General features: G+C 40.4%; 2 protein-coding genes across 7 annotated transcripts in view; one reads left to right on the top strand and one right to left on the bottom strand.

Moving 5' to 3' along the window:
- AZI2 (5-azacytidine induced 2) overlaps positions 1-3,826 on the top strand; it is a 28,696-nt gene extending 24,870 nt beyond the window's left edge. The window contains exon 8 of the mRNA XM_063325225.1: positions 2,320-3,826. Coding sequence (XP_063181295.1) covers positions 2,320-2,708 — 389 coding nt within the window. The 3' untranslated portion in view covers positions 2,709-3,826. The remainder of the gene's footprint in view (positions 1-2,319) is intronic.
- Positions 3,827-4,578: 752 nt separating this feature from the next.
- CMC1 (C-X9-C motif containing 1) overlaps positions 4,579-23,746 on the bottom strand; it is a 50,281-nt gene continuing 31,113 nt past the window's right edge. For all 6 annotated transcript variants that reach the window (XM_063325226.1, XM_063325228.1, XM_063325227.1 and 3 more), the window contains 3 exons: positions 12,127-12,217; positions 9,786-10,668; positions 4,579-5,363 (listed from right to left, as the gene is read on the bottom strand). In XM_063325226.1, the coding sequence (XP_063181296.1) occupies positions 10,554-10,668; positions 12,127-12,217 (206 nt within the window). In that variant the 3' untranslated portion in view covers positions 4,579-5,363; positions 9,786-10,553. The remainder of the gene's footprint in view (positions 5,364-9,785; positions 10,669-12,126; positions 12,218-23,746) is intronic.

Raw genomic sequence — 23,746 nt, 5'->3', positions numbered from 1 at the left:
GTCTGGTTTTGCTGCCGTTGCTAATGTGGTCATACCTCCTCAGCTATAAAAGGCATTATTGATTGATTGGGAAACAGTGGATTTTTGCCTTTTGCTCTGTAGACTTTTTTCAGTAATTTTTCAGAAGTATGTAAGAGTGGACAAGTTTGGCAGAAATTAAAACTGTATTTATTTTTTCTGTTTACCTTGCTTGTCAGCCACACTTCTGAATGCAATGCAGATATATCTGTGCTTGTATTTATAGAAAAATCTTGGCTTATGCAAAACATGGCTACAATTGACTTAAAACTTCCACTTCCTATACCTGTAGTACTAGCTATTTTACCATATGTAAAGTAGTTGCCACTGTAAGAGGTGCGTAAAGTCTGCAGAACACAATGGACTCATTCCTCTGTGTGTGGTGTTAACAGTATCAGTTAACACACGGATTCTACTTAGCTGTCATAGAACCATAGAATCATAGAACCATAGGGTTGGAAGGGACTTCTGGAGATCATCTAGTCCAACCCCCTGCCACAGCAGGGTCACCTACAGCAGGTCACACAGGAACGCATCCAGGGGGGTTTTGAATGTCTCCAGAGAAGGAGACTCCACCACCTCTCTGGGCAGCCTGTGCCAGGGCTCTGCCACCCTCAAAGTAAAGAAGTTCCTTCTCATGTTTAGGTGGAACTTCCTATGCTCAAGTTTGTGTTCATTACCTCTTGTCCTGTCACTGGGCACCACTGAAAAGAGCCTGGCCCCATCCTCCTGACACCCACCCTTTAAGTATTTATAAGTGTTGATAAGATCCCCCCTCAGCCGTCTTTTTTCCAGACTGAAGAGATCCAAATCCCTCAGTCTTTCTTCATAAGAGAGGTGTTCCAGTCCCCTCAGCATCTTGGTAGCCCTTTGCTGTACCCTCTCCAGCAGTTCCCTGTCCTTCTTGACCCGGGGAGCTCAGAACTGGACACAGTACTCCAGGTGCGGCCTCACCAGGGCAGAGTAGAGGGGGAGGATGACCTCCCTCGACCTGCTGGCCACACTCTTCTTGATGCACCCCAGGATGCCATTGGCCTTCTTGGCCACGAGGTCACATTGCTGGCTCATGGTCATCCTGTTGTCCACCAGGGCTCCCAGGTCTCTTTCAGCTGAGCTGCTCTCCAGCAGGTCAGCCCCCAACCTGTCCTGGTGCAGGGGGTTATTCCTCCCCAGGTGCAGCACCCATACACTTGTCATTTATCCATGGAGGCATTTTCAACAAACACGTTTCTGCTTTTATTATTTTTATTATTGTATTTTTTTTTTTTACATTTTCAGTGGATCCCATTTTTCTTGAACTTCTAAAGGTCTGTAGACCTCTAATTGCTTTCTACACCTGGCAGCACAAGGAGGCCGGTGCTATTGGAAGGTGCTTTTGGCTGACACTTGCGAATTGGTACCACCTTTTAATTTATAGTGGCAAACAGAAGTTGTATTCTTTGACCAAAATACTGGCTCCTCTTTCTGTCCCTTAAGAACGAAAGTTCATACTCAAGATTCACAGCTGTTCTAGAAAACTACCTGTAGGATGTGTTTCTTTAATGCAGGAATCATTCATCTACTCCCATTACATGTTATGTAAATTATTGCTACAAAAAAATGACCTGGTGGCGTTTGGCCAGCTGTTCAGGTGTGCATGGAAGCTGCAGCTCCTTTCATTTTGGGTAGATGCTGTCCTGTTGTTGCAAAATCCTCCCCTTCCTAGCACGGTTTAAAACTCGCCTGGAATTTCAGATGGGTGAACATTGCGGTCCATTGCTTTACTTTCAGAAATCAGACAATAGTGGAGCCCAGAGAAGCTGGGAACGCCGTGCGTCTCCCTCGTACTGCTTCTGGGACAGTGAGAACTCGGGTTCTCGGCAGCCTGAGAACACCACCTGATAAAGACTCAGTAGAGCGGGAAGCAGCGTGCTGTGTGTCAGCAGCCTTCTGAATCTGCTCGATTTCTCAAAGTGCCTGAAAATCCTCCTTGTTTCACCATTCCTTCCAGTCTTGTCAAAAAGATTCATTGGTTTATCGGCGTTCAAGTGGGAGCTGGGAGGTTTCCTTGGTGTTGGGTGTATTTTAGACATTGGGATTTCAGGATCTCTGGTTCCTCTTGCAAAATCAGACTGAGGAGGTGAGTACGTTCACTTTGTAACTTTTTAAGTAGTTACTGAAGTAAAATGCAGTCTGAGAATTTTTAGCTTGAAAACACTGTGTTTAACATCTCTGCTATACTCTTAGTACATTAGGAGCATATGAAAAATGCATTAGATTAGATAATGTCATTTAAAAATCTTTTTTATCTTTTTTCTTCAGCTGCCTCTGCTGTACCAGTACAATGCGTTGACTTGAACATTTCAAAGCTGAATTTGACGTCTGGGGTAGTCTATAAAAAACTCTCACAAAATGATGAATTCCTCTGCAATGCTGTGTCTCCCCCTCTGCCGAGAGATGCACAGATCCCGTCTGAAAGGGTGACTCTACAAGCATGGACAGATGAGAGACCCATTGCAGTTGATGGCAAAACGTTTCAGGAACACCATTCTTACGGAAAGAGCTCGCTGGAAGATAATTCCTGGGTATTCCCAAGTCCTCCAAAGCCTAATGAGAATGTGTTTTGGGAAATGAAAAATAAATCAACTTTGTTAAACTGTCCAGCAGATTACCTGGATCAGTGTAATCAAAACTGTCTGCACAAGAGTTAAACAATTTTTAGGATCAACCGGGGCATTTTTAGGATGGTTCTGAATAGGCACCTTAACGCTTGAACTTTTAAAGAGGGGAAAACAAATTGCCTGAAGTGTTTCTTTTTTCTTTGTTTTTAATTCTAGTTCTGAAACAGAAAGCCGAGTCTTCCTCTGCTGTAAATCGGGAGCAAGTTCCTTGAAGTTAAAGCTGTGCTGGTATAATGTAAATATAAGAACTCTCGAATGGGGCCTAGATAGTCTTGTACTGCAAATGGCATACATTTGCAAAAAATTCACTGAAAAGTAAATTCTTGGAATAAACCAAAATAATCCAGTTCTGTATTTGTTTGCTATTTGTATGTTCTCAAGAAAATACTTGGTATCCGGTGTTAAAACTTGTACCAGCTCTGAGCTTATTTTCTGACAGTGTTTTTTTTCCCAGAGTAAGACATAAAACGAAGAATTGGATTCTCTCCCCTTTCCTCCTTTCAATTAACTTTCTGATTCCTCTGGTTTAGAAATGCATTTTTATGTAATTTTTTAACCAAGGAAGGTGAGATTATTTTTTTTTTTTTTTGGTCAAAACCTTGATTTGTATTAGATAGCGGCAAGAGAAAAATCATTCCTAGGCTATCCTGTTTCGACTGCACCATGCGGGGCTTTATCGTGAATTATAAAGGAGCGTAAGTAACGCTGCTGAACGCTGGGAATCCTGGATGTTCAGCCCGTCTCCCTCCCTTCATGCTGCAGGGGACTGACTTCATTGCGCGCACGGTGGTGCCTGCCACAGAATCGCCCCCTTCCCAGTGCAGTGACCCTTGTCGTGCCTCCTTTGCACAGCACCGCAACCTTGACTTTGTATTTGGGTGGTGATGAAGGCTACTAACTTTTCTTTTATTCAAGAAACAAAGCCTTAATTTAATCGGCCTAGGTGTTGTAGCATTGTTGATATACATAAGAGGTATTTTTGTGGTATCTTTAGTATGCCACTGAGAACTAGAGTTATTTGAATTGCAACTGCCTGCTTTGTAGATTATGGGTGTCTAAGTACTTTTTTTTTTTTCCTCTTAAGGCCAAGAACTGTTTTTAGACAAAAACAATTTATGCCTTTTTAAAAAAAAAAAAAAAAAAAACAACTGCTCTGCTTCATATCTGCCTTCATACAACAGGGTTCAGTGAAATGCCTTGACTGTTCAATATGTTGAAGAAAAATGCTTTGTATTTTAGATCCGTGATATCAAACTTGTAATGGGCGGGAAGATAGTTAATACTAAATGTGTTATTTACAGATGTGTGGCTGGGTGGGTGAGGTATGCAACTTCACAGGTCCAGCTTAAGATCAGTGTAATAAACATTAATTTCACAGCTGTTTAGTAGCAAATTATCTTAAAATTGCTTGCAAATACACAGGGAAGCTATGACAGTAGCACAGCCGTAGTAATGACGGGCTGGAAAAGTGTTACCGAGGTGCTGCACGACCCGTGTGTCTCCAGACACTTTCTTCCCTGTGGAGTAAGTACTTCATGCGATGCCCATCATCTTCTTCTCCTTCGGTTTGTCTATCAAAGTTGAAAAAATGCCTTCCAGATAACTTCTACTATATTAGCGAACAGCATACATAAATAATGTTTCCCATTCACCAGATATTGTTTTTATCTTTCTATTATCTTGCTCACGTATACTGGCTTGTCTGTGATTAATGGAAATGGTGTCAGATGCTGGAATTTATTCTGACCAATGAACACAGCTGACTCAGGGGAGCACAATCTCTTGGAAAGTAATAGAACAAAACCCAATATGCATAAAACAAATCCAAGTCACTAGGCTTTAGCTGATAGAACCAACTACCTGTGTAATAACGAAGCAGCAGAAAACATTTCTCATGTGGCTGCATAAGCTGTATGGCATCTAGTTCTAACGTAGCTTACTTCTGGGGGTTCCCCACCTCCGTGTTACAGAGGGGTTTTTTTATTAAGAAGTCATGTATTAGCCAACAGACGTCAACATGGTTAATACTTTGATTTGTGCAATGAAGGAATTCTACTGTGTAAGATTTTAAATAAATTTATTTTTGTTTGAAATTGCTTTCACTTACAGATCTCCTTTCTGTATTTGGCACATAATCTTTTTCTTCAGTTTTAGTTTCTTGATTTGTGTACAAATGTCACTCCAAACACAAACAATTAAATGTGAGGTTCGTTCCCTTCCATTCAGGAGGAACAAACCAAATGTCCTCTGTAGAGGCTCTGAGCGTATTCTGGGAAAAGTATCCTCTTGGATGTTGAAACCTGAAGGATTTGGCTACCTCAAGCTACGGCGTGTTCCTGTGGTTTGACTACTTGTGTCAGAAGGTTTCTAGTCAGCCTGTCCTGTGTGACAGGGAAACTTAAAATTAAGCTTCTCCGTGCGGTGCCTGAGAATTTCCAGGCTTTGCCTTTGACTCTCGGTTTATCTTCTGTGCTGCTTCCCGCGCTGGAGAAGGGAGGGGAGATGTTTGCCGAGAGAGACTTCAGAAGAAGGGCTGATCCCGGAGCGAGGAGGGCGGGATGGTGGAGAGCTTGCTGCAGGCAGCATTTCCAATCCAATCACTCATTGCTGCGGCCAAGCCGTAACATTTGAAAAAGAAGTCCGCAGATTTGAAGTCACTTGGGAGCCAGCTGGCTTGTGAAGCATCTGTTGGGCCGAAGCACACAATCACATTTTGACTCAAGATGGAAAAGTCATTTAAATCCATGCCGCCAGTGGCTTACGGTGCTTTTTCCATTTTCAGAAGTGAAAGCTTTTCATCGCAGTGACAGCACATTACATGCAGAAGTAGCTGAAGTAAAGGGGGTCTGGTGTTTTGTGTGCACACATGCATTCATTACATTAAACCGTAAAATGGCACAACGTGAGGACCAAAGTACTCAAGTAGGTATGTTAAATGACACCCCCCCCCCAAAAAAAAAATAAACTTGAATGCAAGCTTTGAACATTTTAAGACTTAAAAACCCAACCCACCGATTGGACAATTTTTAATTTAAGAAAGCACTAATTCCATTTAACAGAAAGGGAAAAAAACCCGCTTTTGGAGGAGGTTGTTGCTTTGCACGTTTAAGCGAGCATATGACAAGCTGATGAATATGTATTTGGGTATTTAGAGAGTTGGACTAACCTTCTAGTAACTCTCACCTAAATTTCCACTGTTTGTTTGGTTCATTTTAAATATTTTTAAAATTGATCATTTTATGTCTCCCTGCCAGTTTTGTGGGTTTACAACTGATTAGTTTTCCTCTTATGTGAACTAGCCCTATTTAAGAAAGCAAACTCCCGAAGCAGCTGCCATGCGCTGTTTGCAGCTGGAAAAAGACAAGAGCGGCACTAGACGTGGTGGAGTTACAGGAAGACAACACCCGTTCCAAATAATGTCACACAGGCCCATGTAAGCATAATATGAAATATACTAGTGATGTAAAGCAGATTTATTTTCAAACCAACTTGCAGTAGACTTCGAGACTCCTGGGCTCAGACGCCTGGATTGTTGATGATGCTGTGGCCTGGTCAAGGGAGAGTGAAAAGCTCCAGGGAAGTGAAAAACCCGACTGAGTGGCCTGGATCTTCTGCTCTTCAGACAGGCCCTGCGAGGAACAGCGGTCGCAGAGCGGTAAGACGTTCCCCTGTTGCTTTGTGTAGTTTGAATACAAGAAGGCACGTGGGGTTTTGTTGGGGGGTTTTTTTGGTATTGTTTTGGGATTTTTAGGGGTCGGGCTTTTGCTGCTTTCTGTAGGGCGACTGGTGCGCTACTCCCAATTGTATGAACATAGCACAGTGGACAAAATTACTTAATTTTTTTATTATCAGCATTAAAGGTAAACCCTAATTTTAATCAAGAACCATTTAAGAAAAAAAAAATCTCTGTAGTAAATGTGATTGAACTGAGATCAGTGCCCAGCAGAAATAATTTCATGATATTTTAAGACGGAAGAGACAAAGTGATTTAAACATCAAGATACAGTAAGTGAGTGGTAAGATGATGGCGTTTGATGAGCATGGATGTTTGATCTAGGGGAGAAGCATGAAAGAAAGAACGAGGTGTTTACCGTTACTGAACTGATTCTTAACTACACAAAACACTTGTATTTCGCCATTTTTGGACCATCAAAGAGAGAACACAGGAACTACCTGAGGAGGAGTACGGCTGTACTAAATATGAGGCAGAATGGCTTTCTGGCTCACAGATCGATGGTGTCTCACACCGCAATGGTAGGTAGTTCCACTACTCTTTGAAAACCCTGTGTGTTACAAACTGCCACTCATCTTTCCTCTGAGTTTTCATTTTACTCTATGAAGGCAAACTCTTTCAATAGGCGTATGACACCCTTTTCCTCCTTCCTTTTAGATTTCACGTTTGTAGGGGGCTTCTCTCAGGAGTTTGAAGAGAGCTTGAATACGCCGAAAGAGCGTAGCCTGAAGTGAAAAATGTGGGTGCCTTGGGCGCTTGCCAAATTCCCCCAAGTGCTACAAAAAGGCGAAGATTGGCCCCTTTGCCGCAGAAGCTGTGACAGGCGCCTTGCTGCACCGTGGGAGGGGGCTAGGTGACAGATCAGTCTTCGAGCTGTGAGACCGTATTCCATCAGTGTCAGTCAACAGTGGACGGTTTTAAACCGGGTGAGCACAGGCTTCCCATTGAAGGAGGTAAGCGCGGGGTGCGGGCTAGTTGATTGTTACAGTGAAAGCTTTGTGGAACCTTCTAGTTGTAACAGGCAGTTAAAATTGGAACTGTAAACATCTGGTAAGGCCACCTTAATTTTTAAGAAGGTCACACGTGTTAGAAAACATCAGGCACTTATACAAATACTAACTATGATGGGGTAGCAGCATCGCCATCAGCCATCAGCCTTCAGCTGACCTCATTGAATTAGTCCCTGCCTCTGCATTTAATGCAGCCTTTTTATATTCATAGGCGAACTTGAAAACACCAGAGATACACCTAGATTAATTCCACCAATTATCTACGCCTAGGCAGAACAATAATGTCTAGAATCCCCCAGAATTGATTTCAAAATGAGAAAATGTATGAAGAAACATCTAGGGACCGTTAATTAGCGCTGCAATCCCTGGTTTAGATGGAGATGGGGAGATGAATCACTGCGCGTCTGCACCGATGCCAGCTCCCTTCCTAACAACCACCTGTAGCTGCCCACTCTCCGTAGGTACAGGCACTTGCATGTTTTGTTTCGTTGGGAGGTGGAGGGGCTGGGGCGGGGGGGAAGGTGACCAGGTTTCCAGAGCTATACCCTCGTCATTCACAAGTAACTTCTGACAAAATAGAAGTGCTTTTTAAAAAAATATTCAACATGTAGGAAAAAAGCTTCCAGTTCCCCGCTGAAGGAGAGCTTAAGACTCTGACCATGCTACTGATGTTTTCTTACATCGATTAGAATCCAGGGCTGCTTCCTGTTACCCTGAGTAGGAAGAAGTGGTTGCAGCTGAGACAAAAACAAAACCAAAAGCAATTCACTAACTATTATGAGTTTGTCACTTCATAGTACTCATGCTTTCATTATAACTTTAAATAAGATGTAAATGCAATTAAAATATAGGATACTGCACAAGACATGAAGGAAGTGAAAGGTGTAAAATCAAGAATTCAAAGCTAGGAAACATCACATGAAGGCCTTGGGTGTTGTACGGGGGAAGCTGATGCCAGAGCCAAGGGCAGAGCCCAGCTCAGCGCGTCCCTCGGTAAACAAAGGAGGAGCTGCAATAACCCAGCTCTTCCGGACGCACGCACTAGAGCGTAGGTAAGAACTGACTGGCTGACAGCATCGTGCAGTACCTGCAATTTCAGGCTTGACAGTAGAGCTTGATTGTCAGTGCAAAGTGAGTTGTTAGTCCTTCACATACAACACGTACAGAATGGCGGAGGAGTAATACCTGCAGGCTGAACTGGGCTTTGTTCCACTACAGGCATTGACTCCTCCTCAGCAGGTACCAGCCAACGCGCTGGGCTTCCCCCATCCCCTGATGGACATATTTTCTGCTAAGCCAGAAAAGGAGAAGCCCAGTGCTGGTGCTGCTGTCGGCGTCTGCCAGCTGTGGTGTGAGCCCTCTGTGCAGGCACGTACCGCTGGCAGCACACGGCACTTTCCTCCAAGGGAACGCTCACTCCAGCCCAAATCCTCTTTGGAAGCGCTTTTGACAAAAGTTACAAATAGCCAGGTTTGCTTTCCAGTGACTGAAAATGCAGCAGATTTTCATAACGGGATAACAGAACAGTCGCCGTCCTTAAAAAAACACTTCACCATCTACCTTAGGTTTCCTCTTTTTTAAATACGTACAGGCAAACAACTAATTTTCCACTAACTGATTCGGATTATTTTTGTTTTCCAAAATGCTTGAATTGAGGAGCCAAAACCACGCACATGTGTAGGAAACCTTATTCCACAGAAGCTATTTTAAGGCGGTTAGTTTTAGAGCTGAGTGCCACTTAAGTTTGCCTAACAAGGCGGAACTTCTCAGTTTTTCATTCACAAGCATTCCCTAGCCCTGCAGGCAATCTGCTGCCTAACAGCAGAAGCAACATTATTATTGATTATTCCAGTAAAAGGCACAGAATAAAGGGCAAGGTCTCACCTGCAACACTAACTTAAGTACTTCACATACCCGTGTCTTAAGATCTGAATTGAATTTCCTACTTGAATAGCAGTACTGTTTTTGTGGTGAAACAGTACTAAAATAAACAAGTCAAATTTTGCATCTTCTGATGGAAAAGTAACAAATCCTACTGCTTACTCAGACAAATATTTATTTTTTTAAATCAGGGCATTAAAGTTACCATGTAAGTAAGTTTTCTAAGTGCAGCCTTTCCTTACTTGTAAAGAGATTCTTTATTTCAAAATGCTTCAAAAGATACTCCAAAATAGTAATATAAAGTTTTACAGACTGTCTCTAGTGAAGCCATTTATGCATTGGAGAGTTCTACAATTAAGCAGCTTCAAGTATCAGGAGACAAAAGTTCCTTTGTATGCCCCTTTTTAAAAAGGGACTTGCTTACACTTAGTTTCTGCAAGAAGTGACCTGCATCTTACATACCTAGTTTAGTTGTTTACTTACCTCTACTCCTATTAATTTTGCAAGTGCGGTCACTCGCTCACTCACTGAAGTCACCTTCATTCTGAAAGAGGGAAGTGGGGGAGGATACTCCTCGCAATGATCTGGCCTTCAGCATGCCTTCTCCCATTCTCCAGAGCCGAAAGGGCCAGACGGGGCCACACACAGGCAGGGGCATCCATCCCTTCTGACAAAGTAGACTTAAAAATGAGTCACGGTGTAGACAGAAGTACTATCAGACTCTCGTATGACTCACGTTTTCATGAAAAAGATAAATCAAATTCGTCCAAGAAGCTCTGCTCTTCCATGTTTGCCATCCTTCTTTTCTAGTAAAGAGCATCAAGAGCATCTCCATAGGCCCTCAACTTCAGATGACAAACAGACCAGTTTTATTGTATACCCAATTTGTGATTAGTTAATAAAACTTAAATTATTCACCCGGAAGTTTTTATGTAGCCTGTCACACATAACTAGACACAAGTTTTAAATTCCAAAAGGCTTTTTGTATATTGGTAACAAAACCTTAAGTCCAGACAAAGGAACAGACCTTTGCAACTTCTCTTGCAAACTGTGACAGCGTACTTTATATCTTTAATTGCAGAAAATTAAAAAAATTGCCTTTTAAATTCAGAGATTATTTTATTCTCCATTCATCTCATTTAGTGTATTTCAGTTAAATTCCACGCAGAGGGGTACAGATGATTTAAGTCTGTTTAAATCAAGTCAAATCGAAGTTGGATACAAAATTTGAAAAGTTCATTTAAGTTTTAACTACACATTTGAAGTAAGCTTCTGTCTTTTTTTCTTAATTCCAGTTGCTCTGTATTCTTCTCTTTGCTTCAAATATTCTGTTTTGCATTCTTCATAGAATGATGGATCAGAATAGCTACAAGAGAGACAAATGCACAATACCATTTTTCATCTTGGGCTATGGAACAGACACTGCATCAATAACACTCATAACTGATCTTCCTTTCACACCCAAAGAAAAGTTTCCTGCCTTCAATAATAAAATACCTTATTTGATAAAGCACGTAAGCGGTTTGTTATCTTCGTAAACTCTAAATACTGAGTTAGTTGGTTTGCATTCTCTCATGATATTGCTCTCTCTTGAGGCATGGTCCTTTTCAAGCTTCTACAGTAAAGCCATGAAGAGGGACAGTAGGAAAAGGGATACGGTAAAGCCATGAAGAGGAAAGGTAGAAAAAGGGAAAGACGTTTTGTAATTGAGTGCAGGTAAATAATTTGTTACGACATGCAGTTAGCTTCCTCAGCATGGGAAGCTGCTGGAGTACACTTAGATTTCTTATGCACCCAAGCAACTACTGGGAACAGGTTCAAGTGTATGTCTCGAACAGTAAACATGTAGGTCCTTGATCATTAAGTTCAGTTCATTTTTCTCCTAATTTTGATTTTAAGTATAATTATTCAAGCACTAAACATTTTTTTCAGTAGTGTGTATTTGTTTTGGGTGTTGTTTTGTTTTGTTTTTAAAAAAGGCAAAATTTAATGCGTAGAGGTACAGACAAATAAAACTGAGTAACTCCAGCAAGTTCTCACTGCAGTTAGGCCTGAACTCTTGCCTGGCTGCACATGTTTTTTCATCAGTTCCCAAATACTTGAAAATATCTGTCACTATTTTAAAGGCATTTAACCTTTATCTCTGGTTTAACAATGCAGGACAGGCATCCCACCAAAAACCAAACTAACCTCCTTCTCCCCCCAGTCAAACTCAAAAAAACCCCAGCCCTCACCCTGGGAAATTCAAGAATCTTAACACTTCAGCTTGATGGTACTGGGGATAAATTAGGATTTCCAAAAGAGATGTTTGAATTCACCGTGGCATCAAGTTGACCTCTCTAATACCTAACAATGTCCCATTGCTGCTGCTACTGCCATTCACAACAGCAGGATGCTTTCAGGGACCAAGACTAAATCTTAAAAAACAGTTCAAGAAGCAAAATCAAACCAAACTTATCCTGTCTCACTTAGAGGGTATGACGGCGCTTATACTGCTCACCCCCATCCCCCCACGTGTAATTCAGCATAGCCAAGACAGGACTATAGGTCCTCTGGGCTGAAAATCTAGATCTGTCACCATATAAATCAAGAAAAGAGTCTTTATAGCCATAGGACAGCTTTATTAAGGAAATAAAATCTTGTCAGGTAGGGCCCTGACCAGCACATGTTTTTTTTTTTTCTAAAGCAAAGATATAATTTTTAGAAAATACATCAAAGTCACTAATCTTGCAAAACTATTTTGAGAAGATTTAAGATTCTACTAATTTCTAGATTCATATAGGCCATGCAACAAAAACCCAAGAAACACTCAGGAGGGACTTACTAGCCAACCAGACAATCTTTCAGTGCTGTGTTCTCTTGCCGACACTTGACCACCATAAGAAGACCAGTTTCTTGACAGCACTTAGTAAATGCTGGGAAAAAAAGAAAAAAACAAACACAAACTAAATTAAAGTTAGAAAAATGACAATTGGTAAATAAATCTCCTATGTGTATAGTATTTCATATTAAAAAAACCTCACAGACCAGATCTGATTTATTATTAATATAACCATAGTTGGCCTGGAGTCTCATGCTGTTTGTAAGGTATATGTCACTTGCTTAACAACAAGATTTTACGTGGGATTCTCCCCTCATATCACGTGACAGGTTCACACACATACTGCTGTTGCTAATACCAACAAATTTCTGAAGTTATTCTTGTAGTAAATCCATGATTCTTGTGCCCGCTTTCCATACCAACTACTCAGGGCTATCAAAGCAAAACAAAGGAAAGCATGAAAAATTCAGTAACCCAGGGTTGAAATCTTTTGGAATTACTGAAGCATGTTTGTATCTACAAATTAAGAGGGCAATAACGCTGACAGCAACTACTGGCTCAAAGAAATGCCACTGGCAATCACCTCCTGTGAAGGTTCTCTTGGGACAGGAGATAAGAAACTGCGAGGTCATGGTTCTTCCCTGGCATTTTCAGAAATCTCTCCTGGGAGCACAAGGAGAAAGCCGGCAGTTCATCAGCTGGGACTGCCAGGTTGTACTCCGTGGCACTGCAGTGCTCCAAGAAAGACCACTATCTCCTCTGCATCTTCTGTGCGTTATATAGTGGCCTGTAGCTGTTCTTCAACATGGGGTTTCTTCAAAGTCCAAATGGCTAGTAAAGAGCATTTCCCACAAAAATATTGTCGATCAATCATCTACATTTCTGGGATCATGACCTCTGGCATTTCAGAACAAGGCAATATAAACAGGAGAAGAGACAATGATCTGTCTCTTCTCAATCTGTTTGCTCAAGGGCATGAAAGTACTCAGCCAGTCTTAAGGATCTCGAGACTTAAAATCAGTGAGATACTGAAACAGAACAGCAAAGTCACGGTGTTAAGGGTGTGGCTTTTATCTGGGAGTAACGAAAATTATGCCTCATTGTTACCAACACCCTGTACAGCTGTTTCACTAAATCATAACTCTACATAAGAATTATATGTTATTCCTATCAGGAGATTTCAAACCATTGTATTACAAAGGTTTATAGTTAGGTATCATCTGCATTTAGTTAGTATGCATAGAGTTATGCATTTAACAGGTGGAAAAGAGAGAGAATGAGAGCGCCAATTGTCCAAAATCAACCAGTAACCAGGCCAGGAACAAAGTCAAATCTGTGTCCCTTGCAGAGTTCCATCCATTTCTCCTCTTCTGAGCTTTTCCTGGTAGTGAGGACAGTCTTGAGTGTCCTTACACTGCCAAACCTACGTATATCTTTGCCAAACTTTGCAAAGAATTGACATCTTATCTACTTTGAACACGTTATTAATGAACACTTAAAACGTCCTTCAACACAGCACCTAACATTATATACTGGTAACATCACCATGCACCACCTGAAAATTAAATTAATTAAATTTAATAAATTATAAACTTATTATATTTTAACATATAATTTAATAAAAAAATAAAATAACCCCCCCCAACAGATTAAAGTCTGCAAAAATGGATTTAAAATAACCCATTAACAGTTAATTACCAGTTGGGAAGACACTAACCTGTACTCAAAGGCATCTATTAACAACTGTACTCAATTTGTAAGATCTGGTTGGTATCTGTTTTAGTTTTAGACCTAAAATCATCCAAATACACATGCACAACTTTGAGGATACTTCTGGATAGCTAAAGTTCATGTAACAGTGTAAGCTCAGAACAATACAAGAAACGTGTTATTAAGTTATAAAAATGCTTCTTTGTTTTTTAAAGGTGAATCAGACGTTTCTTCTGTTCTTTCCTGGACTGTTTACATTGAATGTTTACATCAGCACCTCAGAAAAATCATACCTATTATCACATTTCTAAAAGTGTCCTTTGTTTTTTCTGGGAAAAACATCAGGAGCCTTTGAAAGCTTATGGTTTGTCTAGTGACCAATTTGATTTCTGCTCTCTACAGGCACTTTTTTAAGTGCTGTGCTGTTTGGTTTTTTTATGTAGTAATCATTCCTTCTGGAAGCTGTGAAGTAAAAAAACCACTGAAGACAACAGGAGGTCCCTCTCACTTGTTAGCTCACCAGCCTTCATTGGTTAAAGGCGTGATGTCCCAGTGAACAAAACCTGAACTGCAATTGCAAGCATTCCCTGGCTTCAGAAGGCCGCGCTTGCAGTACACGGCCGGGCACTGTTGCAGAGTGATAAAACTACTGCCAGCCATCTAGCTTTACCATTGCTGATGCTTAACAACAGAAGGGAAAAAAGTAGCCGGTTATAGCATATCGGGCATCCTCGTATGAGCGCACAAACTTGATTATCCCTCTCTCCTCTTACTTCCAGCACTTTAAAATCCCTTTGTCAGTCACGTAAGGACTGTGGTGCAAGATAGGTTTAGTTATAAATCACAGAATGGAATCATAGAATGGTTCCGGTTGGAAAGGACCTTAAATATCATCTAGTTCCAACCCCCCTGCCATGGGCAGGGACACCTCCCACTAGACCAGGCTGCTCAACGCCCCATCCAGCCTGGCCTTGAACACTTCCAGGGATGGGGCATCCACAACTTCCCTGGGCAACCTGTTCCAGTGTCTCACCACCCTCACAGTAAAGAGTTTCTTCCTAATATCTATTTTAAATCTCCCCTCTTTCATTTTAAAACCGTTACCCCTTATCCTATCGCTGCACTCCCTGATAAAGAGTCCCTTCCCATCTTTCCTGAGAGGAGAGAAATGTTCACCAGGAACTTTACAGGAGTCTGTAGAATCTTGTTTTATTTTTAATTATGCCCTGTCTTGCTTACAACTGTTCCATGAAACAAAACATCTCAGTGTTGAACAGCACGAAGAGTGTTAGAACTACTGGTTTGGAGAATAATCTCACAAATAGTGCACAATGGTTCCAGATATAATCTCAAACCAAGAATTAATCTCCATCTCCGTAATCTTGACAATCACCACTCATTCCTCACTCGAGCAATATCTGCATTGTAGACCAAAGCTTCAGGGTGCACAGCAAGATACCACAGAAGGAGCGGATACACAGGATCTGATTACAAACCCATTGTAGTTTAACGCTTTAGCAGCTACTAGCGGTAATCAGAACGTGAGGGAACCTGGTCTCACACTCAAAGGAACCTGCTTCCTGATACTGCACGTGATACAAAAAACAATTCCTCTTTCAGAACAGAACTGATCTTTTTGAAATCTTGCGCATCATCCCATCTTTATGACTTTAGCAAATGGCTTTCCAATGACTTTACAAGCTCATGGGCTGATGCAATGTTTTCTTTCTCCTTGCAAGCAGCAAGCTACCAAAACACAACCTCAGGCTGCAGCAAAACTAGAAGCAAATTTGGGTCAGCCTGCAAATTCAAGGCAGATTGTAACAAAACAGAAAGAAACGTTTCAGACAAACAACAGAAGTTATCCCCAATATTTACAAATACAAGCTAAATAAAACGAAGGATGGATCTCAACACAACAGGAGTGAAAATGCCTTCTCAGAAAGAGGAAAAAAAGCTTGCCCTTCCCAAAATGAACCTTGATGAGGCTTTGCCAGGACAGCTACATATGTCCATCACTGAATGCTCTATGCCAGACCCAGTACTGCGTCAAAGAGCTGCAGGTGCCTACCAGTTACCACGGAAACTGGCTATGGACTCCTCTTTCACCTGCAGCCGTTATGGTTCATGACATCGTATCTGACACAGGTTACCCCCACAGGCTCTTCTCCGTGCCATCGGCTGCGTCTAAGGGGGCGCACACCGAGCAAAGGACTCTTCTCGAGGATACAGCTCAGAAACAGTTCACTGAACAGTTCATCGCTGGTTCGAGGCCAGATTTTGTTTTCTTCCTCTCTCTCACAAAGAATGCTTTGCACTTCTGTTGGAAGGCAAATCCAAAATGAGTTTTGGGCAGAGTTCTGAGAATTTTAAGTCTCGTTACTTTGACCATTACAGCCACGTACAAAGATTTTAACTGCCACAGTAAGCTTGCGATTTAGTACCTTCTCTGAACCAACCAAGTATATAAGGCCAGACAGTATATTTGCCAAGGCTAAGGTCTGCTTTTGGCTAAACAACCATATTCAAATCCAGAGCAATTCAGTTTTGCTAGTTTTCACCTGCTAACTATGGCATGCTACCATACAGAGGTGATCTGCCTATGATGGGAAGCTCCTACGAGCTTCAGGGGGGGGACATGAGGGTTTTGAGGCCGAGGTCAGTGATGAGCCCTTCCACTGACTGACTCCAGTTGAGAGCATCTCGGGCCCTAAGCAGTTCAGGGAAGCTGCCGAGTTTGGTCCCGGGCACCTCCAGGTCTCCAAGTGCCTGGGATCCAAGAGGAGTATTTCACTGCATCTCCGTATCTCAACTTATCTACTTGAGGAAGCAGGACATGGAGAACAAGGGCAAAACCATCTGCTTTGGTAGATCCTGGCATGTGTAAGGTCGCAGAACAATGGAAGAAAGGGCTTTTAAAAGCCTTCTAAAATTATTTCTAAAGCTGTCTGGACATGCGTGGGGCTTTTTATATGAAAATTCTATTTCGAGTCTTTGTATAATTCTGTTCAGATACAGAATTATACAAATAATGTTGGAAGTATCAAGAATTATTTTTAATGTCTGACTATTATTTAGTGTATTTGATGGTTGATTAAGAACTGCTTTAAGTTACAGAGCACTCTTTTATGAAGGTTTCTTTGATAAGTAATTAGAAGGTTGCCACAGTAAAGAACTTTGTTTACAAAGATCTTTACAGTCCACATTAATCTTTGCTGAAAAATAGTCGGTATATATGAAGAATGTTTTTCCTTAGTATTTTTAATAACTTTTTTCCCCAACTCTGTTTTATAACTTTTACTACAAAATAATACAGGAAGCAGATGGAAACCAACGTGAAACTGGGTAACAGTTCACTTATCTCAGAATAAAGACTGGATAAATTATTTCCCCATCTATCCAAGCAGTCGGAGAAGCATATGCACATTATGCACAATCAGCACATTAGTGTGTTGAGTTTCAAACTTTAAAAGATCAGATACTTTGCCAGAAAGTTAGTTACAACAAAGTTGGTGGGGCCCACCACCGGACGTCCTCATACATACACTTCTTCATTAAAAAAAAAGAAAATAAAAAGCCAGGGTACTGCGCATTTTCATCTTAGAACATATTCATAGGTTCAAGAAGTATTTGCTTCTATATGATAACACAGAGCCACAGCTCTGCTACATAAAGATAATAATCTTCTTCCACACTATTCATCCAGACAAGGTTAATTTTAACATTCTTAATGTCAGTGTCTGCAGACGTACAAACAGTGGACAACAAAAACAATGCACCCTATTTAAGATGCAACTGTTCTTTATGGAGCCTACAACACCCCTCCACCTGCAAGGAGAGGTAGGCTGGTCTCTTCCCTGTGCTGCATTCAAAATGAAATGGCAAAATCTGTGTGTTGGACTGCGAAAGTTTCAGTTACATATATGTAAAGGAAAGACTTCATAGAAAAAACTCCTAATGCCCTGCCCCAAGGATTAAAAATAATCAGAAAGTTTTAAATTTTTTGTGATTTAATAAAGGGGAACAACCAGCAAGCAGATTATATTTTGGGGGGACTTCTTAAAGTTTTTTTATTATTATTTAAATACTGAAAAATATTAGATTCTTAATTATTTACTTCTGCAAACATGAAAGTGTTTCCATGTGCAAAGCAAGAGAAGAACAAGAAGTGTTTGGGATTTATCTCCAGACAACCGGCTGCATGGAATCTGTGTTGATATAACAATGCAAAGGGTCCATCATTATTGTTTTCAGTGTATCAGCTGTATGGAGCACGAAGGCTATTTCTTGAAGTTCATTTTTGCAGATTCAGATTATAACAATACTTGGCACTTTCCTATTGCAAAGTGGTTCCTCGTATTGCAAAGTGTTGTGCAATTCATATAATATTCAAACTGCGGTTTTATTAATCATAACTATGTTATCTATTTTGCAGATGTTCTTGTACACAAAATAAATGAAATATTCCCCATTATCAAGATAAATTGATCCTCTCAGGTCTGGCTCTAGTTTATTTAAAGACTTTACAATTTTACTACTTAAGAGAAAGTCCTACAGAGGTGTTATCTCACCATTTATATTTTCTCAACACTTATGATACTGCTATCACACTCTTAAAATAAAAAAAAAAACAAACTTGTATCATGATCCAGGCCAGGCTTATGTTCTATTCCTGGGGTAGATTTTTTCTTTAGACAAAAAAGGAAATAGTTTTGTCCAATGTTTTGGTCATTCCGTGAGCTCTGCCACTGGGTGGAGAAAAGATTCCCAAGTAACAACAGGGATTTGGGGGGCAATGGTGGAAAGAAGAGGAAAGAGATCCCTTTAAAACGTAAACAAGGACAAGATTTTAAAAATCTAGGCTTGTAAAATGTGTACAAAAACATTAAAAATACACAAAACATCATCAGCAACATTTTATGGCAAAGTTATTATGCTTTTAATTTTGTATTAAATTGTGATTTATTAGCTTGTTACTTTGAAGATTACTCAGTACGCACAGAACAGATTACTGGTGCATTTAATGAGCCAGAGGAAGTAGTAGGATGAACATGAAAAGATTGTTTCACATTGTAGAGTATGAGCTATTTGATATTTCTAACACAGTACAAAAGAAAGCTTCTCTGTAGATTGATCATGGTTCAGTTAACATCACTGAATATCTAATACCTCCAACTCAATTAATTCTCACCTGATTAAGATCAGTCTGATATTCAAACTAAATCATCTCTCCAGTCAAGTAGAAATCAATATTTCTGATTTTACTTTTAAATTACAGTAACAAATAAAATACAGGCATCGTCAGTATGCCAGGAGTAGCTTTCCTATTCTAGTCTACTATGGCATGCATAACACAGCTGATTAAAGAATTATTCTAATTTGAGCAACAATATATATAAGACAGATTAATTTGAATAGAGGGAGATAGCATGAAATAATTAAATGCATCTTATATAGGGCAAAGAGAAAATTGACATAAAATAACCCTGATTCTTTCAAGTGAACTTCTGTTATCAGATCAAATACTTTGTGTCTCCACAAATATTCATTTGCTATAACATAAAAATAATCATATACTTTCCATTTTCCTGCCCACCACCACCCCCTCAAAAGGGTGCTCTGTTTCAGCCTTTGTAACTCCAACATACTGCTGGGGGATCTGTCCTGGGGCAGATGATCAATACGTAGTAGCAGACAACACAGGACTGGGGAGGAGAGACGATTCCAGGAATCCAGGAATTTTAGGGAAGGGATATTCACCGTGTTAAAGATCTCTCCTCCTGCACAATCTTTCCCAGTGTGCTCTCAGCACGGAAAACCAGTTTTGTCTTAAAATATACGATGCAATCAGAGGATCCTCCAGTAGACTACAGCATCTCTTGTACTCCAGCATGAAATGCTGAAAAGTCACTCGTCTCATGATGGAGAGGTGAACGTACAGGAGGAGAGAACTGTGAGGAAGGCAGAGAGCACAACTGTGATCTGCAGAGGAATAATATTTCCCAAAAAAAAAGAAATTGTTTCTCTAAACACGTTGCCTTGGGGTAAAGAACATGTGTTATCAATATCCTAGAAACAAATCCGAAGACTTTGCTTTAGCGGACATTTACAATTAGAGATGAGAAAATAACATACTGAATCAGACAAAGGGCCCGTTTCTCCTGTACACCATCTTTCTCAAAAGCCAGTAATAGCTGCTTCAGGAAAAAGGTGCCAGAAAGTCTACGTTACGGAAAAACATTTTCTCAAGTGAACTTTCTTCCTAACCCCTACCAACTGTAAGCTTGGCTTATACCTTGAAGCATAAAGTTCTCACATGCCTTTCAAAACCTTTATGATCACTTGCACAGTGGGTCTAAACTGACAAGCCTCCAAGAGAAGAGAGGAAGAAAGAGGAAAAAAATACCCCAGTACCAAAAAGGCATATGCAAGCCTGAATTCCTTCAACATCTGTCTGCCTCAGCTTCCTGAAGTCCTGCTGAAGTCCCAACTACTGCAATTGTGGTTATTTGTGTCACACCATGGATGCCTTTTCCATCAGCAAGTTTTCAAAATCCTGCTGCAAAAATTAGTTGGTCTCAAAGTACCTCTCAGCTGATGCACAAAAGGCCCAAGCAGTAGGGAGGAAAGGCACTCTGTGCAGATCAAAAATGTTTGGGGGTTGGTTTTTGTTGGGGCTTGTTTTTGCAACAGTCCAGTTACTTGCTCTGTAAATGCCATCTAGCTTCACTTAAAAGCAACATTCAAAAGCTTTTATCTCTTAAATGCATAGATACTGTGTTCCTGGTTTTGGTCAACTGCTTACACCTGGCAAGAGCATTTCTCTTCTGAAGTTAAGGCTTAGAAGAGGCTTTTTGAAACAAATACAGGAAATCAATGGCTTATTTAAGCTTTCTGTTTTGAAAGTTATAAAAAAATTATTGTTTTTTTCATTTTTTCATTTGTGTTGTTTGTTGGTTTTTTTCAGAAGCCACAATACAACGCCAATTCTGAAAACACATGTAAGGCATGTAAAGATTCTCCAATATCACTTAATTCAAAACAGAAGTCGTTGCTCAGCTGCCGATCTACTTTTTATTACAGAAACATTAACAGGATTTATGTTGTTTTCAAACCCAACAATCATTAAGGACCAAATTTCTGGGGGAAAAAAAAAAAGAAAAAAGAGGATTTTAAGAAACTAGCACCAAGGAATGACAAATAAATCCAAGAAAGCCATGAACGACAAAGACACAGTCTTACACCTGTACGATGCAGAGGCTCATGCTGGGGGAACCTCTCTCACCGGACTCACTATCCATGCTCTGCAGCTAAAAATTTGCTCCCGTTTGGACCGGGAATTGTGTATGTTTGTCAGAAGTATATCCAGAACCCCTGAGCAACAGCAGGGTAGTACTTGTGTCTGTCCCAATTAACCCACATTTGTCCATAGCACATTGTTGGACCTTTTCTTTTAAATTTCATAATAAGCGCCAAGAGACAGTGAATGAGACTGAAAAGCAGCAAGTTTAAGAAAAATGGGTTTGTTTAAAAAAAGACTGCAAAACACAGCCAAACACAGTAATTCAAGCCAACCCAATCAGTACAACTAACAAAAAATAAACAAATACTTAAAACCATTAACAAAAATATGCCAGATTAAAATAATTAGAGTTAAAAAAATACAGTTCTGAAAAAAACACACACACGCAATCTCATGGTATTTGCAGCAGTTCTTAGTTTTGCCGCTTGGACAAGGACAAGTCAGCTCTCCTCATTCTATGTTTCTGTATCAGTCCTGCACACATGAGATCTGACCAAAATGACTTTTGGGGGACAAGCAGTGGAAAGATTAGTTTTCATTTTAATTCTGAATGCACACATGAAACTTGACACAGGAAAGTGTTTTCCTAATTAATCACAGAGCCAGAAAAGATTATTTTTAAAAAACATACACCTTAAGATGTCAGACGGTACTTTCCTGACTATCGCTGAATGCTGATGCAATGCTGTGGTGGACATGATTTATTAGTAATATGCGTTTAGTCAGCAGAATTTCAACAGAACTTGGACTTAACGGCAAATGGATCTTTGGCATAGATGATGCAGAGAAATACCTACTTGTTAGTTTCAGTGTAGTGGGCACAAGCTTGACCTGATCTGATCTCCTATCCTGGATTTACAGATTTGTCAGCACTTTTTGTAGGTGTGTGCATACACACATATCTATACATATGCGTGTATATATATGCACATGCACGTGTGTGTATTTTGCCCCAAACACACGGAAGTATGGTACACTGTCACATTTATGAAGTTAAGTTCCAGGGACCCAGTTCTTTAAGAGCTAAGAGATGAGTCCTCCTGCCTCTGGCTAAGCAAGACACCCAGAGCACAGCAGTACAAAGAAGAGGGTTATGTCCTCAGAAGACAGGGGAGAAATAGCAAGGGCCTAACTGTTATGTATAAGGCTTTACAGTTACTGTACTTTGTCAGGCAAGACAGATTTAAAGTGCTCAAAGATGATAATCTGCTGGGGTATTCAGGCAGATTTGTCAAGAAAAGCAGACCTCCTTTTCTTCACAATGAAATTCAGAAAAAAAAATCTCCTTTTAAGCAAAGTAAACACATTTCTGTGAAACAGTTTACTTGGGTAAATCACGATTTGTCTACTAAAGATACTTGCTTTAGGAATGTTCTTGTCAAGTACAAGCATTGCCTTCTAGGTAAGGTTTCACGTAAAGCACGCCCAACAAGCACAGCCACCGAGTTAAACTGCACTGTTTTTAAACAACTGCTTCCTTTAAGATGGACTTGATCTAATTTTCCTCCCACCCTGCAGTAAGTATCTCTGACATCAAGCGTCACCATACCAGGCACTGGAAGAGGCAGAACTGGAACAAATGCAACTTCCCCCATGGCTACTGTCTGTCACTGCCTGCTTCTATATAAACAAGTGCATCCAACTTGAGCGGCACAGAGTAGCCTCGCTGCTGCTCATCCTTCCACCTCCTTCGGGAGCTGCTGAGCCACTCAGGGACAGCTGAGAAGTTAGCATAACAGATGATTAAAAGAAACAACATCCCCCTCCCTCTGTCCCATAGGAATGACTTCTTATGTGAACTCCAAAGTTGTTTTTTTTTTTTTAAATCTGTTTATAAAAGACAGAGATTCACCGAGTGGCAGAAACAGCAGTAATGTCCTTCTACCACACGGTGGAGATAGAGCAGGTCATTTATGTAACTCTTGAAGAGGCAATTACACAGCTATTCCACCATGACACCAGCTCGAATTTACAGCATGCTGTTTCAGGGACACTTTTCTCCCCCTCAGTTCAGTTTAGCATATTTCCAAAATCTTTCCGAAACGATTTTACTCAAAGTTCCAATACCTAAGGTTTTATTAGCATTATTATTATTATCATCATTATTATTATCATCATTATCATTATTATTAGTTCTCCCTCCTCTGAATGAAACAAAATATTCATTAAGCAAAGGTGAACCTGACTTCCAGCTGGAGGGTGGAGGTGGGATAGGGCATACAGAACAGGGTCAAAATTTCAGGCTGCCTAGGCACTCCGACAAGGATACAGTATTAAAGATATTAATTAAATAATAATAAATAATAAATTAAAGACACTTATGCTCTTTTAAAAGAGAAAGTGACTTTCCCTTACAGGTCACAATTCATCCTACATTCCTGCCCAACCATCATTCCAACATCTCCAAAACAGCCTACCATGTACTTACCTTAGTTTGCAGTGTATGTTTAGTCTCTCTCTTTTTTCAAAAATTACTAGCCTTCAGTGTATGCCCTTGTGGGAAGAATTCCTGTTGAATGAGGGACTATTCAGTGTTTGAAAGCATGACAGAACCAGAAGGGCAATTTTTCAGAAAAACAAATAAACTTGTGCTGTGTCCATATTCTGAAC

Source organism: Chroicocephalus ridibundus, chromosome 2 (genome assembly GCF_963924245.1).
Source record: "Chroicocephalus ridibundus chromosome 2, bChrRid1.1, whole genome shotgun sequence".
Taxonomy (NCBI): Eukaryota; Metazoa; Chordata; class Aves; order Charadriiformes; family Laridae; genus Chroicocephalus; species Chroicocephalus ridibundus.
The sequence above is the reverse complement of the archived record's forward strand: the minus strand, read 5'-3'. Positions and strand labels throughout refer to the sequence as shown.